The 14,091-nt window shown below is 45.6% G+C and overlaps 1 protein-coding gene across 1 annotated transcript in view; it reads left to right on the top strand.

Moving 5' to 3' along the window:
* Positions 1-14,091, top strand: part of NID1 (nidogen 1) — an 89,049-nt gene that overhangs the window by 30,582 nt on the left and 44,376 nt on the right. Inside the window, exons 6-9 of the mRNA XM_019032021.4 lie at positions 1,549-1,800; positions 4,399-4,599; positions 8,000-8,245; positions 9,934-10,077. Of these exons, the coding sequence (XP_018887566.4) occupies positions 1,549-1,800; positions 4,399-4,599; positions 8,000-8,245; positions 9,934-10,077 (843 nt within the window). The remainder of the gene's footprint in view (positions 1-1,548; positions 1,801-4,398; positions 4,600-7,999; positions 8,246-9,933; positions 10,078-14,091) is intronic.

Raw genomic sequence — 14,091 nt, 5'->3', positions numbered from 1 at the left:
ATCCACCTGCCTTGGCCTCCCAAAGTGCTGGGATTACAGGCATGAGCCACTGGGCCCAGCCTCATGCCTTTTTCTAGTCAAATAATACCTTAATGAATGGAGGTACCGTATTTTGTTTATCCATTCATCAGTTAATGGACATTTGGGTTGTTTCCCTTTCGGCTCTGGTGAGTAATGCTGCTAAGAACATTTGTGTTCACATTTTTGTGCGGATATATGTGCTCCTTTCTCTTGGCTGGGTATACCTAGGAATTAGAATTGCTGGGCCATACAGTAACCTTCAATGTTCTTATTTGAATACAACAAAGAGCAATTTAATTTCTTTAGTTATTTTTTTCCTGTTTAAACAATAATAAATATATGCAAGTTAAAAATACTCAAAAATTATAAAAATTTATAGTATAGGAAATGAATTCACCACGTTTGCCTTGAGTTAACCATTGTTAGCAGTTTTCCCCCAGGTATATGCCAACATTTATTATGAATGTAATTTTTTAAGCAAAAATGGTATCCCAGATCAATTTATTGTCAAGGTATTAAGGAGGCTTTTAAATTTGTCATAGTAGGTCTCAATTCCATTGTTCCCAATTGTCTAAATGGAACAAGCAGCACCAGACACGCCAAGCTGGTTCTGGTTCAGAGGGCATGCCTGTGTAGCCTGGGCGGTGACTCTGTACTTGTCTGTGTGGCTTGTGCTGGCTGAGGCTCCAAGATTCAGACTGGCAGTGCTAACGCTGGGTGGTGGGACTGTATATGAGCTCACAGTGTTTATTAAAGTGTGTTATAGATCAGGCAGGCAAATGTCTATACTCCCAGGGCCATTCAGGTTAGCCTTGCTGTCCCAATGAAATGAGCAATTCCGTGCTCCTTGTACTCTCTCTCTGTCTTTTTTTGAGACAGAGTCTCACTCTGTCACCCAGGCTGGAGTGCGGTGGCACGATCTCGGCTCACTGCAACCTTAGCCTCCCGGGTTCAAGCGATTATCCCACCTCAGCCTCCTGAGTAGCTGGGACTACAGGCACCCGCCATCATGCCCAGCTAATTTTTTTATTTTTAGTAGAGACAGGGTTTCACCATATTGGCCAGGCTGGTCTTGAACTCCTGACATCAGGTGATCCGCCTGCCTCGGCCTCCCAAAGTGCTGGGATTACAGGCATGAGCCACCATGCCCATCCTCCTTTTACTCTCAAATGTGATAAATTCTATGGTCCCCTTAGTTCTAGGTCACCCCTGATATTCTTCTTCTTCTGAAATTCTATTTTTAACTCCTGCAGTTCCTCAATGGCTGTCCGTGGAGACAGCTTTCATGCTATCCATTTTCAGTCACAGGAAGAGAGGCAGGGGCATTGGAATTTTGAAGGCCCGCAGCATACAGTTGTGGCTAGTCTCAGGAAGAACAACTGCTTTTGCTTACCCAAAGCCATTGACCCCAGTGCTGTTTTGTTTCTTTGCTTTCTTCACCAATAGGTACAGGTCCTACATATTACTCATGTTTGAAAGGCTGGCTTGGAAGTGATCTCTATATTCTTTCTTTGTTTTCTTGCTCAGGTTCCCCCCAGCGAGTCAATGGCAAGGTGAAAGGAAGGATCTTTGTGGGGAGCAGCCAGATCCCCATTGTCTTTGAGAACACTGACCTCCACTCTTACGTAGTAATGAACCACGGGCGCTCCTACACAGCCATCAGCACCATTCCCGAGACCGTTGGATATTCTCTGCTTCCACTGGCCCCAGTTGGAGGCATCATTGGATGGATGTTTGCAGTGGAGCAGGACGGATTCAAGAATGGGTTCAGCATCACCGGTAATTTATATCCGACATTAAAATTAGTGTGTCACACAGTAGTGCCTAGGGGGAGGCCTGGGGATGGATGGAAGGAGAACTCTGAGTCTGCAGACAACTTAGAAGCATGTTGTTGCTCCTTTTTGTCTGTAGACAGGGCATCCTGTAGTTCTGTCTTGGAAATAAGATGATGAGGTAAAATGAACATGTAATATTATCATTAATATATAGCAACTGAGACTGCCTAGAATTGGGTTTCGATTGAGGAGCAATTTTGTGGTGGAGATTTAGGCGTTTCTGGCAGAACAAGTGATATCAGCTCGTAGAACCTCACAACTTCACAGTTTGCCTCATTCTATCAAGCCTGCCTCTGAATTCCAAACCAACCTGAAACTGATCTTTGATATTTCCTCAGGATTTGCTCAGAGAGAAGGAACCTGCCATTTCTAGCTAGTTAATTAAGCTGCATAAACAAAATCCTCAGAAGTCTTAGGAAGCCCAGATATCCTTGGAGTTTTTTAGAGACTGTGCCCTATTGAGGAAGGTTCAGTCTTTACTGGACGTGTGGGCAGATGGCTTGAGGGATGTTTCCTTGGTGTTGTGGTGGCCTTCCCCTTGCTCTGCCAAGACCAGCCCAACCTTTGCATGCTGGAGACCCATTCCCGAGAACAGCTGGGTTGGAGGAGTCTGTGTCCTTCATCGCTGGTCACTTCCAGGACCTGGAGCTTGTTGTGCTGGGGCACAGGTACCTAGCCACTGCCTCTGACGACCTAGACCTGCCTTCTCCCCCACTACCTGAGCCAACCTGGAGCCTTAGCCAAGGCTTTATTAGAGGAAACACTGCTGGAAGCAGGGTCTCCATCCAGGCTGCACGCTGGTAACCCCTCCAAAAGTTATGGCATATAAATACATAAAGTGTGGCCGTCTTAAGAAAGGAGAGGCTATGTATTAGAAAAGGAACGAGGCCAGGAGCGGTGGCTCACGCCTGTAATCCCAGCACTTTGGGAGGCCGAGGCACGCGGATCACAGGGTCAGGAGATTGAGATCATCCTGGCTAACACAGTGAAACCCTGTCTCTATGAAAAATACAAAAAATTAGCCAGGCGTGGTGGTGGGCACCTGCAGTCCCAGCTACTCAGGAGGCTGAGGCAAGAGAATGGCGTGAACCCAGGAGGTGGAGGTTGCAGTGAGCCGACATCGCGCCACTGCCCTCCAGCCTGGGTGACAGAGTGAGACTCCGTCTCAAAAAAAAAAAAAAAAAAAAGATTGAACTGCTCAAAAGATTTGCTACTTTTTGGTCTAATGTTTTTTCTCCCTAGTCCACAGGCATATATACTCTGAGTGTTATAACCATATTGATGTGGTCATGCAAACCAGATGCCCTTTTCTTTGCAAATATCATTGAGCTGCAGTCAAACTCACAGACCCCACTCCTTCCCTGCACAGCTTTTCACACTGTTGGTTTTTTTTAATATGAGTTAATGTATATTGGTGCTATTTTGTAATATACATGGACTTCAGCTGGGCTGAGGGAGAGGAAGTCTTTGCAAATTCCTGACAGCAGCAAATCTGTTTACTCCAATGATCCTTCTGAATTTCTCCTGGTCCTCTGTTATCAGTCAGATACTTGCCTGGGACTTGTTTAACTATAAAGCTGAGGTTGTCAAACTTTTTCAGCAAAGGGCCAGATAGTAAATATTTAAAGCTATGCCTAATTATTTTAGGCCATATGCTCTCTGTTGCGACGGCTCAACTCTGTCATTGCAGAGTGGAAAGCAACCGCAGACAATATATAAATGAATGAGCATGGCTGTGTTCCAATACAACTTTTTGACTGGGCACTGAAATTTAAATTGTATATAATTTTCACATACCATGAAATACTGTTCTTTTGATTTTTTTTTAACCATTAAAAAATGTAAAGACCTTTCTGAGCTCAAGGGTTGTAGAAAAATAGGCAGCTGGCAAGATTTAGCCCTGAGGCCATAGTTTGTCAACCCCTGCTGTCACGGGGCAGGTCATTGTGGAAAAGGGAGAAGTACTTTTCCTGCCTGTCTGGGCCTGCCGCCTTGCACAGACCAAGAGGAGTTCCTAAGCCATCATGGTAGCAGGTGATCCTAGGATGGTTTCTGGTACTGGGAATGGTTTGCCACGAGCAACTCACCCATCCAACCAGGACGTAGCTATTTCAATATTCATCACCGTAACTGGCATTATGGAGCACTTGACAATTTGCAGAACATAGATTGTATCCTTTTTTTAATCATCAGGAAATGGAGGCTCACGGGAGTTAAGTAGCTTACTCAAGTTCACCCAGACAGAGCCTACCACAGCTGGGAGTCAAACCCCGTCCTCCGCTATTTCCAGCACAACCCTTGAGCCAACCCAACAGATGCTGGGCTTTGGCTAGGAAGCCTCTTCTCTCCTCTGCGTGTGACTCAGTTGGGCCACAGGGATGTCTGAGCTCTGTCTTCAGTGTCACCAGCTCTATGTTCTACCAGCCAAACCAAAGCACCTGCAGAAGGGTTCGCACCAACCCCACTGCACACTGTGAGCCTGGGGCGGGCAGAAGGGCGCGCTCCCCAGTCAGCAAAGTGACAGTCTCATCTTGTTTTTCAGGGGGTGAGTTCACTCGCCAGGCTGAGGTGACCTTCGTGGGGCACCCGGGCAATCTGGTCATTAAGCAGCGGTTCAGCGGCATCGATGAGCATGGGCACCTGACCATCGACACGGAGCTGGAGGGCCGCGTGCCGCAGATTCCGTTCGGCTCTTCCGTGCACATTGAGCCCTACACGGAGCTGTACCACTACTCCACCTCAGGTGAGCCCCAGCCGTGTCCCAGGGCCAGCCCCAGACCGGCCACTAGCCTCGTGCTCTTGACCCACCATGGCAGCCGTGAACTGGGGCTGTCTCTGGGATCTGGAGAGGGAAATACACCAGGCCTTACAGTCACCTTCCCCTCAATTATAGACATAGGACGCACTACTCCTTGTAGAGAATTTTGTGCAAAAAAGACAATACGCATGAGTTAGAGTTGTAAAACCTGGACATAATTATTATGACATTTAAGTGTATTTCCTTTCAGCTTTTTCTCCAGCATCTATCTATTTACATGTATATGAAATATCCCAACATATAATTTCTTGATAAACTAATTTTATTATACATCTATTTGTACTTTTTTTTTTTTTTTGAGACAGGGTTTCACTCCTGTTGCCCAGGCTGGAGTGCAGTGGTGCGATCTCAGCTCACTACAACCTCCGCCTCCTGGGCTTGAGCAATCCTCCTGCCTCAGCTTCCCAAGTAGCTGGGCCTACAGGCACATGCCACCACACCTGGCTAATTTTTGTATTTTTAGTAGAGATGGGCTTTCATTATGTAGGCCAGGGTGATCTGGAACTCCTGACCTCAAGTGATCTGCCTGGCTCAGCCTCCCTAAGTGCTGGGATTACAGGTGTGAGCAACTGCGCCAGGCCACATCTGTATGTACTATTAAAAACTACTTTTATTCTCCATTTGGTGCCTGGTTTTAAATAATATCAAACTTACGTGAAAACTGAAAAAAGCCCAAAAAATGTTCACATACTATTTATCTAGCTTCACCAATTGTTAACATTCTGCCACGTTTACTTTACCATTCTCTCTCTGTCTCTCTGTCTCTCCATATATATATATGTACACTGACCATTTGAGAATAAGTTGTATATATCATGATAGCTCATTCTTTAAACACTTCATTTGTTTTTCCTAAGAACAAGGACATTCTTTTACAAGGCCACAGTACAGTTATCAAAATTGAGAAATTTAACATGGATACACAGTGATATGTATAGTTTTTTGGTTGTTGTTTGTTTTGAGACAAGCCCTCACTCTGTCGCCCAAGCTGGAGTGCAGTGGCGCAGTCTCGGCTCACTGCAGCCTCAACCTCCTGGGCTCAAGTGAGCCTCCCACCTCAGCCTCCTGAGTACCTGGGACTACAGGCACACTACCATGCCTGGCTAATTTTTAAATTTTTGTACAGATGGGGTTTTGCCATGTTACCCATGCTTATAGTTTTTATTTAAATAAAATTGCAATCATACCACATTGTTATATCTTCACCTTTTCAGTTAATGTCAAATCGTGAATGTTTAGTAGTCTCATTAAGCAGTCTTTGAAAACACTTTTTAAGGAATCTGTATGATTCTACTGGATGGCTATTGATTCAAACCATTCTTCTACTTTCTAAAGCTTGGGTTGCTTCCATTTTCTCCTCTTATTATGAGTTGAAATGATTGTCTTAATCATAAATCTTGGCCAAATTTCTGATTCTTTTCTAAGACTCAATTCCTAGAAATAGAAGTGCTGAGTCAAACAATAGGAATTTTTTATTTTTTTAATTTAATTTTATTTTATTTTTGAGACGGTGTCTTGCTCATGTAGAGACCCACTGAATAATATTCATGAACATGAACTCATATGTGGGTCATTAAACCCCAGGTTAAGAATCCCTTCGTTTTTTTTTTTTTTTTTTTTTTTCTGGTTGTTGTTGTTTTGAGACGGTCTTGCTCTGTCACCAAGGCTGTGGTGCAGTGGTGTGATCTCAGCTCACTGCAACCTCTGCTTCCCAGGTTCAAGTGATTCTCCTGCCTCCACCTCCGAAATAGCTGGGATTATAGGTGCCCACCACCAGGCATGGCTAACTTTTGTATTTTTAGTAGAGACAGGGTTTCTCCATGTTGCCCAGGCTGGTCTTGAACTCCTGACCTCCAGTGATCCTCCTGCCTCAGCCTCCCAAAGTGCTGTGATTACAGGCATGAGCCATCGTGCCTGGCCACCTTTTTAAAGGCTCTTATTAAATTGCTGTTCGGAAAGGTTGAAGCAATTACTGGAGTTTTGTGGCTTGGCTGAATTCTCCTGGGGAGCTGGGAGACAGTGAAGAAGAGGAGGAACGAGCAACAGGACCACAGTTGCGGCCGGCTTGTAGCTGAATGGCCTTTCTGGCGTGTGGGAGCTGGACAGGAGGCAGCTTACACTGATCTTTTATTTATCCTCTGGCTTTTATGCTTCTATTATGGAGCAAACTGCAGCAGAGCACAAAGATATAAACAGTCTTTTATGCTTTTTTTAAAAAAAAACAGGAAGTTGAGGGTTTTGTCATATGGGCCATAGCAGGCCCTCTTCTGAGTGGGGAGGACTGTCTCTCCTCTCCTCTGTTCAGGCTTGCTCACGGTGCTTTAGTAATTTTTCAAAACCTGGCTACTGAAACTCATTTAATATCTCATTTTTTTGGTATTGCAGAATGGCTTGGTCTAGACCGGTATGTAGAAATCACCATTTATTGGCCAGACGTAGCGCCTCACACCTGTAATCCCAGCACTTTGGGAGGCCGAGGCAGGCAGATCACTTGAGGTCAGGAGTTCAGGACCAGCCTGGCCAACATGGTGAAACCCCATCTCTACTAAAAATACAAAAAATTGAGCTGAGCGTGATAGCACATGCCTGTAGTCCCAGCTACTCGGGAGGCTGAGGTGGGAGAATAGCTTGAACCCAGGGGGCAGAGGTTGCAGTGAGCCATGATCGTGCCACTGCTCTCCAGCCTGGGTGACAAGGCGAGACTCTGTGTCAAAAAAAAAAAAAAAATGAAAAAGAAATCACCATTTATTGAATCATAATTGAGATAACCTATATAAAGCAGTTAGCACGTTGTGACAGAGTAAATGCTCAGTAAATGGTAGTTTATCTTACTAATAGTATTAGTCTGCTTGATTCCAGAAATTGCACATACATTACCTGGTCTGATCCCACCTTGACCTATTTTGTGTGAGAAACTGAGACCAAAGATGTTGAGTCACCAGCCAGTGGCCACACAGCTTGTGAGTGGTACTGAGTGTGAATTCAGGGGCGTCTCTTTCCAAGTGTGTGTCCTCTCCACCTGACCTTCATCTCTAGTTCTGGGAGTCTTCGAAACTTACAGAGAACCACTTGATGAGAAAAGCAACAAATACACATAATACGAATAATACCAATGATCATATGGGAAATCCAGGTATTTCACAGAATGAGTCTCAATACAAACAAATGGTCTTATTTAAGCTGTTCTGTCTGGTCTGTCATCTGGTAGCCTTATGGGCAGGGAATGCCACTGGTGCCTTGAAAGCCGTTGATTCAGCTTCTTGCATCCTTAACCATCTTCCCTCTGTCTCCCTGCCTTGTCCCCTCCATCCTTCCCACTCTGCAGTGATCACTTCCTCCTCCACCCGGGAGTACACGGTGACTGAGCCCGAGCGAGATGGGGCATCTCCTTCACGCATCTACACTTACCAGTGGCGCCAGACCATCACCTTCCAGGAATGCATCCACGATGACTCCCGGCCAGCCCTGCCCAGCACCCAGCAGCTCTCGGTGGACAGCGTGTTCGTCCTGTACAACCAGGAGGAGAGGATCTTGCGCTATGCTCTCAGCAACTCCATCGGGCCTGTGAGGGGTAAGGGGATACAGCTCATGCTGGGCACAGGTGCTCATGCATTTTTAAAACCCCACTCTTTGACATTGTTTTTGGTCTCTTACTCTCAGTCTGTAGAAGAAAATTATGCTAAAGTAACTTCTGGCAGGAAAAAAAGAAGGTCTTGTTATTTTTGATTCTTGGAAAAGCTGCCTGTCTGTTCTTCTAACCAAAGGCCTATTCGTGATTCTATTTAGAATAAAGTGCAGAATGCTAACCTGTTGAGGTGCCTTACAGAGTGGACCCTCTTAAGACTACTGCTGGCATTGGCAGGGCTTTTAAAACCCTTTAATATTCAACCTTGAAAGAAATTGTAGGCCAGATCCAGTGGCTCACGCCTGTAATCCCAGCACTTTGGGAGGCTGAGGCGGGTGGATCACTTGAGGTCAGGAGTTTGAGACCAGCCTGGCCAACATGGTGAAACCCTGTATCTACTAAGAATACAAAAATTAGCCAGGCATGATGGCACGTGCCTGCAATCCCAGCTACTTGGGAGGCTGAGGCAGGAGAATCGCTTGAACCCAGGAGGCAGAGGTTGTAGTCAGCCGAGATCGCACCACTGCACTCCAGCCTGGGCGACAGAGTGAGACTCTGTCTCAAAAAAAAAAAAAAAAGAAAGAAAGAAATTGTAGGGCCGAGCGTGGTGGCTCATGCCTGTAATCCCAGTACTTTGGGAGGCCAAGGAGGGCGGATCACCTGAGGCCAGGACTCTGAGACCAGCCTGGCCAACATGGAGAAACCCTGTCTCTACTAAAAACACAAAACTTAGGCGGGCGTGGTGGTGTGTGGCTGTAATCCCAGCTACTCGGGGCGGCTGAGGCAGGAAAATCGCTTGAACCTGGGAGGCGGAGGTTGCAGTGAGCCAAGATCACATCACTGCACTCCAGCCTGGGCAGCAGAGAGGGGCTGTCTCAAAAAAAAAAAAAGAAAAAGAAATTGTGTGGTTAGTGCCTGAGGAAATTAAATAAAATTAGGGAGGGAGCCTAAAAGAAACGCTTGCCCTGTGACTGCGCATCACTGACGCTGCGGTCTGGTCTGTGGGCGTTCCCGGCTGTCGGGAAGGAGCTGAGGTTTAGGGAGCTTTTGTGACATACCAGTGTCAGACTTCACATTTGTCCATACCTTTAAGCCTCAGGGGTCCTGTGTAATTGGAGTCTGGTCTGAGCCTTAAAATCTTTCCCTTTTTTCAGTTGTCTTTGATTCTTCCTCCATATCCAAATCATTTCTCCAGCTAATTAATTTGTCCTCACTTTAACTTTATGAAGCAGAAAGAAGGCAGGCGTTCTCCCTCCTATAGCAACTGTGGCTCCAGGCATCAGGAGTCAGTGCATTTTTGGTGAAGGACCAGATAGTAGGTATTTTAGGTTTTGCTGGCTATACAGTCTCTATCACAACATGTCAGCTCTGCCGTAGTAGCACAAATGCAGCCATAGACCATACATAAACAAATGGACGTTGCTGGTTGCTAATAAAATTTTATTTACAAAAACAGGGAGGGCGCCATGCTGGTCCTGCCCCAGGGCAACACAGGAATTGGCTGGTGTCCCATTCCACTCTGCTCTTCTGTGATCACCTTCTTGCTCACCAGTTGTGGTTGACTTTCTGTGGAAGGAGGAAACCTGCAAGAGCTCCTGAAGACTCACTTGGTTCCAATGTCTCTGTCTTCACAGAAGGCTCCCCTGATGCTCTTCAGAATCCCTGCTACATCGGCACTCATGGGTGTGACACCAACGCGGCCTGTCGCCCTGGTCCCAGGACACAGTTCACCTGCGAGTGCTCCATCGGCTTCCGAGGAGACGGGCGAACCTGCTATGGTACAGCCTTTGATTCTGACTTGTTGGGGCTGGGAAATCAGGCGAGGAGGAGGCATCCACATTCTGTAAACCAGAGAACTGGGTGCAGCAAGGAAGCACGGATGAGATAAATACTGGTGGACATGCCAGGCCTGAATTATTTATGCTTCACATTCACTGTTCCCGTGGGTAGACTCCGGAGTACTGGCCCATTCTTTTGTCTGATTAAGCAGCAGAGTAGAATTCCTAAGGCCACACTCCACTCCATCTTAAGAAAGCACAGGTTTAAAAGGAGTTGTAAATCAGAGCTGTTAATGATAACACCAGTAATATAACGATAGCTATAATTTACCCAGGCACTGTTTGAACTAAGTGCTTCACAACATCATCTCATTTAATTCTCCAACAACTCTAACGAGATGGATTTTTTGTTCCTTTTTTAAAAAAAAAAATTGTTTGCGGTAAAATATACATAATATAAAATACACCATTTTAACACTTTTTCAGTGTACAGTTCAGTGGCATTGCATGCATTCATTTTATTGTGTAACCATCACCACTGTTCATCTCCAGAACTCTCCACCTTGCAAAACGAACTCTGTACCCATTAAACAACAACTCACATTTCCCCCTTCCTTCAGTCTTTGGCAATCACCATTCCACTTTCTGTCTCTATGCATTTGATTATTCTAACGATTGCATATGTGGAATCGTATTTGTTCTTCTGTGATTGGCTTATTTCACATAGCACAGTGTCCTCAAGCGTCACCTATGTTGTCACGTGTCAGAATTTTTTTTCCTTTTTAAGGTTAGATAATATTCCATTGCATGTGCATATCACATTTTGTTTATCCATCCATCAGTGGACGCATGGGTTGCTTCCACCTTCCGGCTATTGCAAATAATGCTGTTATGAACGTGGGTGTGCAAATATCTGTTGAAGTTCCTGCTTTCCATTCTTTTGGGTATATATTCAAAAGTGGGATTGCTGAATCATATGGTAATTCTATCTTTAATTTTTTTTTTTTTTTTTTGAGATGGCGTCTTGCTGTGTCGCTCAGGCTGGAGTGCAGTGGCGTGATCTTGGCTCACTGCAGCCTCTGCCTCCTGGGCTCAAGTGATTCACCTACTTGTCTCCTAGTAGCTGGGACTACAGGTGCTTGCCATCATGCCAGGCTAATTTTTGTATTTTTAGTAAAGAGGGCTTTCACCATGTTGGCCAGGCTGGTCTGGAACTCCTGACCTCAAGTGATCCACCTGCCTCGGCCTCCCAAAGTGCTGGGAGTACAGGCATGAGCTGCCACGCCTGGCCTTTCCATCTTTAATTTTTTGAGGAACCACCACAATGTTTTCCACAGGGGCTGCAACATTTTATGTTCCCACCTACAGTGCACAAGCATTTCGATTTCTCCATCTCCTTGAAAACACTTGTTTTCTGTGTTTTTTAAAATAGGAGGCCAGGCGCGGTGGCTCACACCTGTAATCCCAGCACTTTGGGAGGCCGAGGTGGATGGATCATGAGGTCAGGAGTTTGAGACCAGCCTGGCCAACATGGTGAAGCCCCGTCTCTACTAAAATGCAAAAATTAGCCAAGCGTGGTGGCAGGTGTCTGTAGTCCCAGCTACTTGGGAGTAGGAGAGGCAGGAGAATTGCTTGAGCCTGGGAGGTAGAGATTTCAGTGAGCTGAGATCGCACCACTCCACTCCAGCCTGGGTGACAGAGTGAGACTCCATCTCCCAAAAAAAAAAAAAAAATAGGGGCCATCCTAATGGGTGTGAGTTTCATTCTCCTATTTATTTATTTATTTTATTTTATTTTTATTGTTTTTGAGACAGGGTCTCACTCTGTTGCCCAGGCTGAAGTGCAGTGGCACAATCTTGGCTCACTCCAGCCTCAACCTCCTGGGCTCAGGTGATCCTCCCACCTCAGCCTCCTGAATAGCTGGGACTACAGGTGTGCCACCATGCCTGGCTAATTTTGTATTTTTTGTAGAGATGGGATTTTTCCATGTTGCCCAGGCTGGTCTCAAACTCCTGGGCTCAAGCAATCCACTTGCCTTGGCCTCACAACGCTCTTTTCTTGTAGACGAGAAAACTGAGGCTCATTAAAGTGAGCCATGACAAATATAGTATTTGAACATAAGTCTCTGACTCAAGCATCGTATTACTCCATCTTCTAGTTGCAGTTATTTTATTATTTATAACTTAAGTTCAAATACTTTCATGTAGGCAGCTTGATATTTGTTTGTTACTAAATTGTAATCTACTGCCAAGGGGAAGTCAGTCCACTACTAAGGGCAAGAATGCCAAGTGCTTCGAGCAGTGCTATTTAAGTCTGCAATTAGTGAGAGGGCTCACTAATGAGCATAAGGAATGCTAGAAGTAAGCTTCCCTGGTGGGATGAATAGTGTGTTCACATATGGTTGGCCAGGAAAATGAACAGCTCCCTCTACCCCTGCTTGACGGAGATACAAGTATCTGGCAAGACCAGCAGTCTCAGAATTCGGGAATCATGCCTGAGGTCTGGAATCCAGCAGCCACAGCTAATGGCAGATTTGGTGTGCTGATGTAACATGAAGGTTAGAAGATCCTGCTGTCAGGGCCTCGCGGTGTTGGCTTCATAGTGAGCCTTTCATGCAAGGTGCCTGTCAGGGTGTCTGAAATACTGGAGGGCAGGAACTTGTGCACATAGTGCAGGCTGTATGTTTGGCCAGCTTGCTGATAGCTTTGTATATGTGGTAGAATTCAGTCTGAGACTCACCTTCCTGGTAACGTATCGCTAGGGAGGGGACATAGTGCCTACTCACCTGCAATCGTCAGTTTCCCAGTATTTCCTGCAAAGAGCCTGACAGCCTTGAATGGCTGAATTGGCTCTGGCCAGTTCAAAGCAGCATGATGCTGTGTGTGTGTGTGTGTGAACGGGAGCCCTCCCATGCTGTGAGACGGCTGGCGTGCAGGGATGGGGCTCCTTCACCGATCCACGCCTCCTCATTACACAGCCCTGCTTCAACTTCGTAAGCCTCCTGGATAGTAATAAGGTGTGGAAGTAACCCAGTCTGCTGCTGTTGAACTGTGACCTCGTGGCTAATTCTGCCCTTGGTGCCTGAGCTTGCCACAGTGGGAGTGCTTCACTTCAGAAGGCACAACCAGCCATCCTTTATGTAATCTGCACCATCCTAGAAAATCCTCCGATATCCTTGTCCAGAAAGACAGGTGATCGCATGTAGACTTGCTTTTGTCCTGTGGTGAGTGGTTGTTCTGACTTATTACCTCCGTGGAATGTGAGTGTATTCCCAGTCAGGACACTTATTGTTCTGGGTCACTAGAACATGCCTTGAAGTGTTAATGCATCGAGACATGAGGCTTAAAATAGGAAATTGCATTAAGCAGATCACTTCATGTGTTATTTTGACTTGGGAAGTGCGTTGGAGGAGAATGAGGATGAGCCTTTGTGATTCAGTGTGCGCAGCACTGATATGATGGCATATGACACCCCAAACAAGGGTGGTTTTGGTGAGACGTCGCACAGTGACTCTCCACAGTAATTTGGAGAGGATTTCACAGAGCTCTGTGATACCCTCTGGTCCATGGCAGGATGGCTCCCGCTGTGTCTCAATTTAGAGCCCGTAGAGATAGTTTTGGCTCATCTCTCATTGAGTAATCGTTGAGTATGTAGAAGGCATTTAGCAAATTGGTAATGAGACTCTCCTCCTCTAAGAGTCTGGCCTTTATAAAAGGGAAAAATTGGCGAAACTTAGAGTTGTTGAAAGTATGTGAAAAGTAGCCACTCTGAAAAAAGTCAAAAAGGAGGCAGCAATGACGAGAATGATCCAGGATTGTCCTATTGAGTTAGAAAGTGATCCTGTGAAAGGAAATCTCTTTCCAGAGAAGAGGTTGACCAGATGTTAAATAATAAGAATAATCATTTTCTAGCAGATACTGTGGTATGTTATGAGAGACAGTTATTGCCATTTTTCAATACCACTGAAGAAAGGGTTAAGGACCTGGCTTCAATTTATAGAAAAGAAGTTGGTTT

This window comes from Gorilla gorilla, chromosome 1 (assembly GCF_029281585.2).
Source record: "Gorilla gorilla gorilla isolate KB3781 chromosome 1, NHGRI_mGorGor1-v2.1_pri, whole genome shotgun sequence".
Classification (NCBI taxonomy): domain Eukaryota; kingdom Metazoa; phylum Chordata; class Mammalia; order Primates; family Hominidae; genus Gorilla; species Gorilla gorilla.
This window is presented reverse-complemented; position numbering and strand designations above follow the sequence as displayed.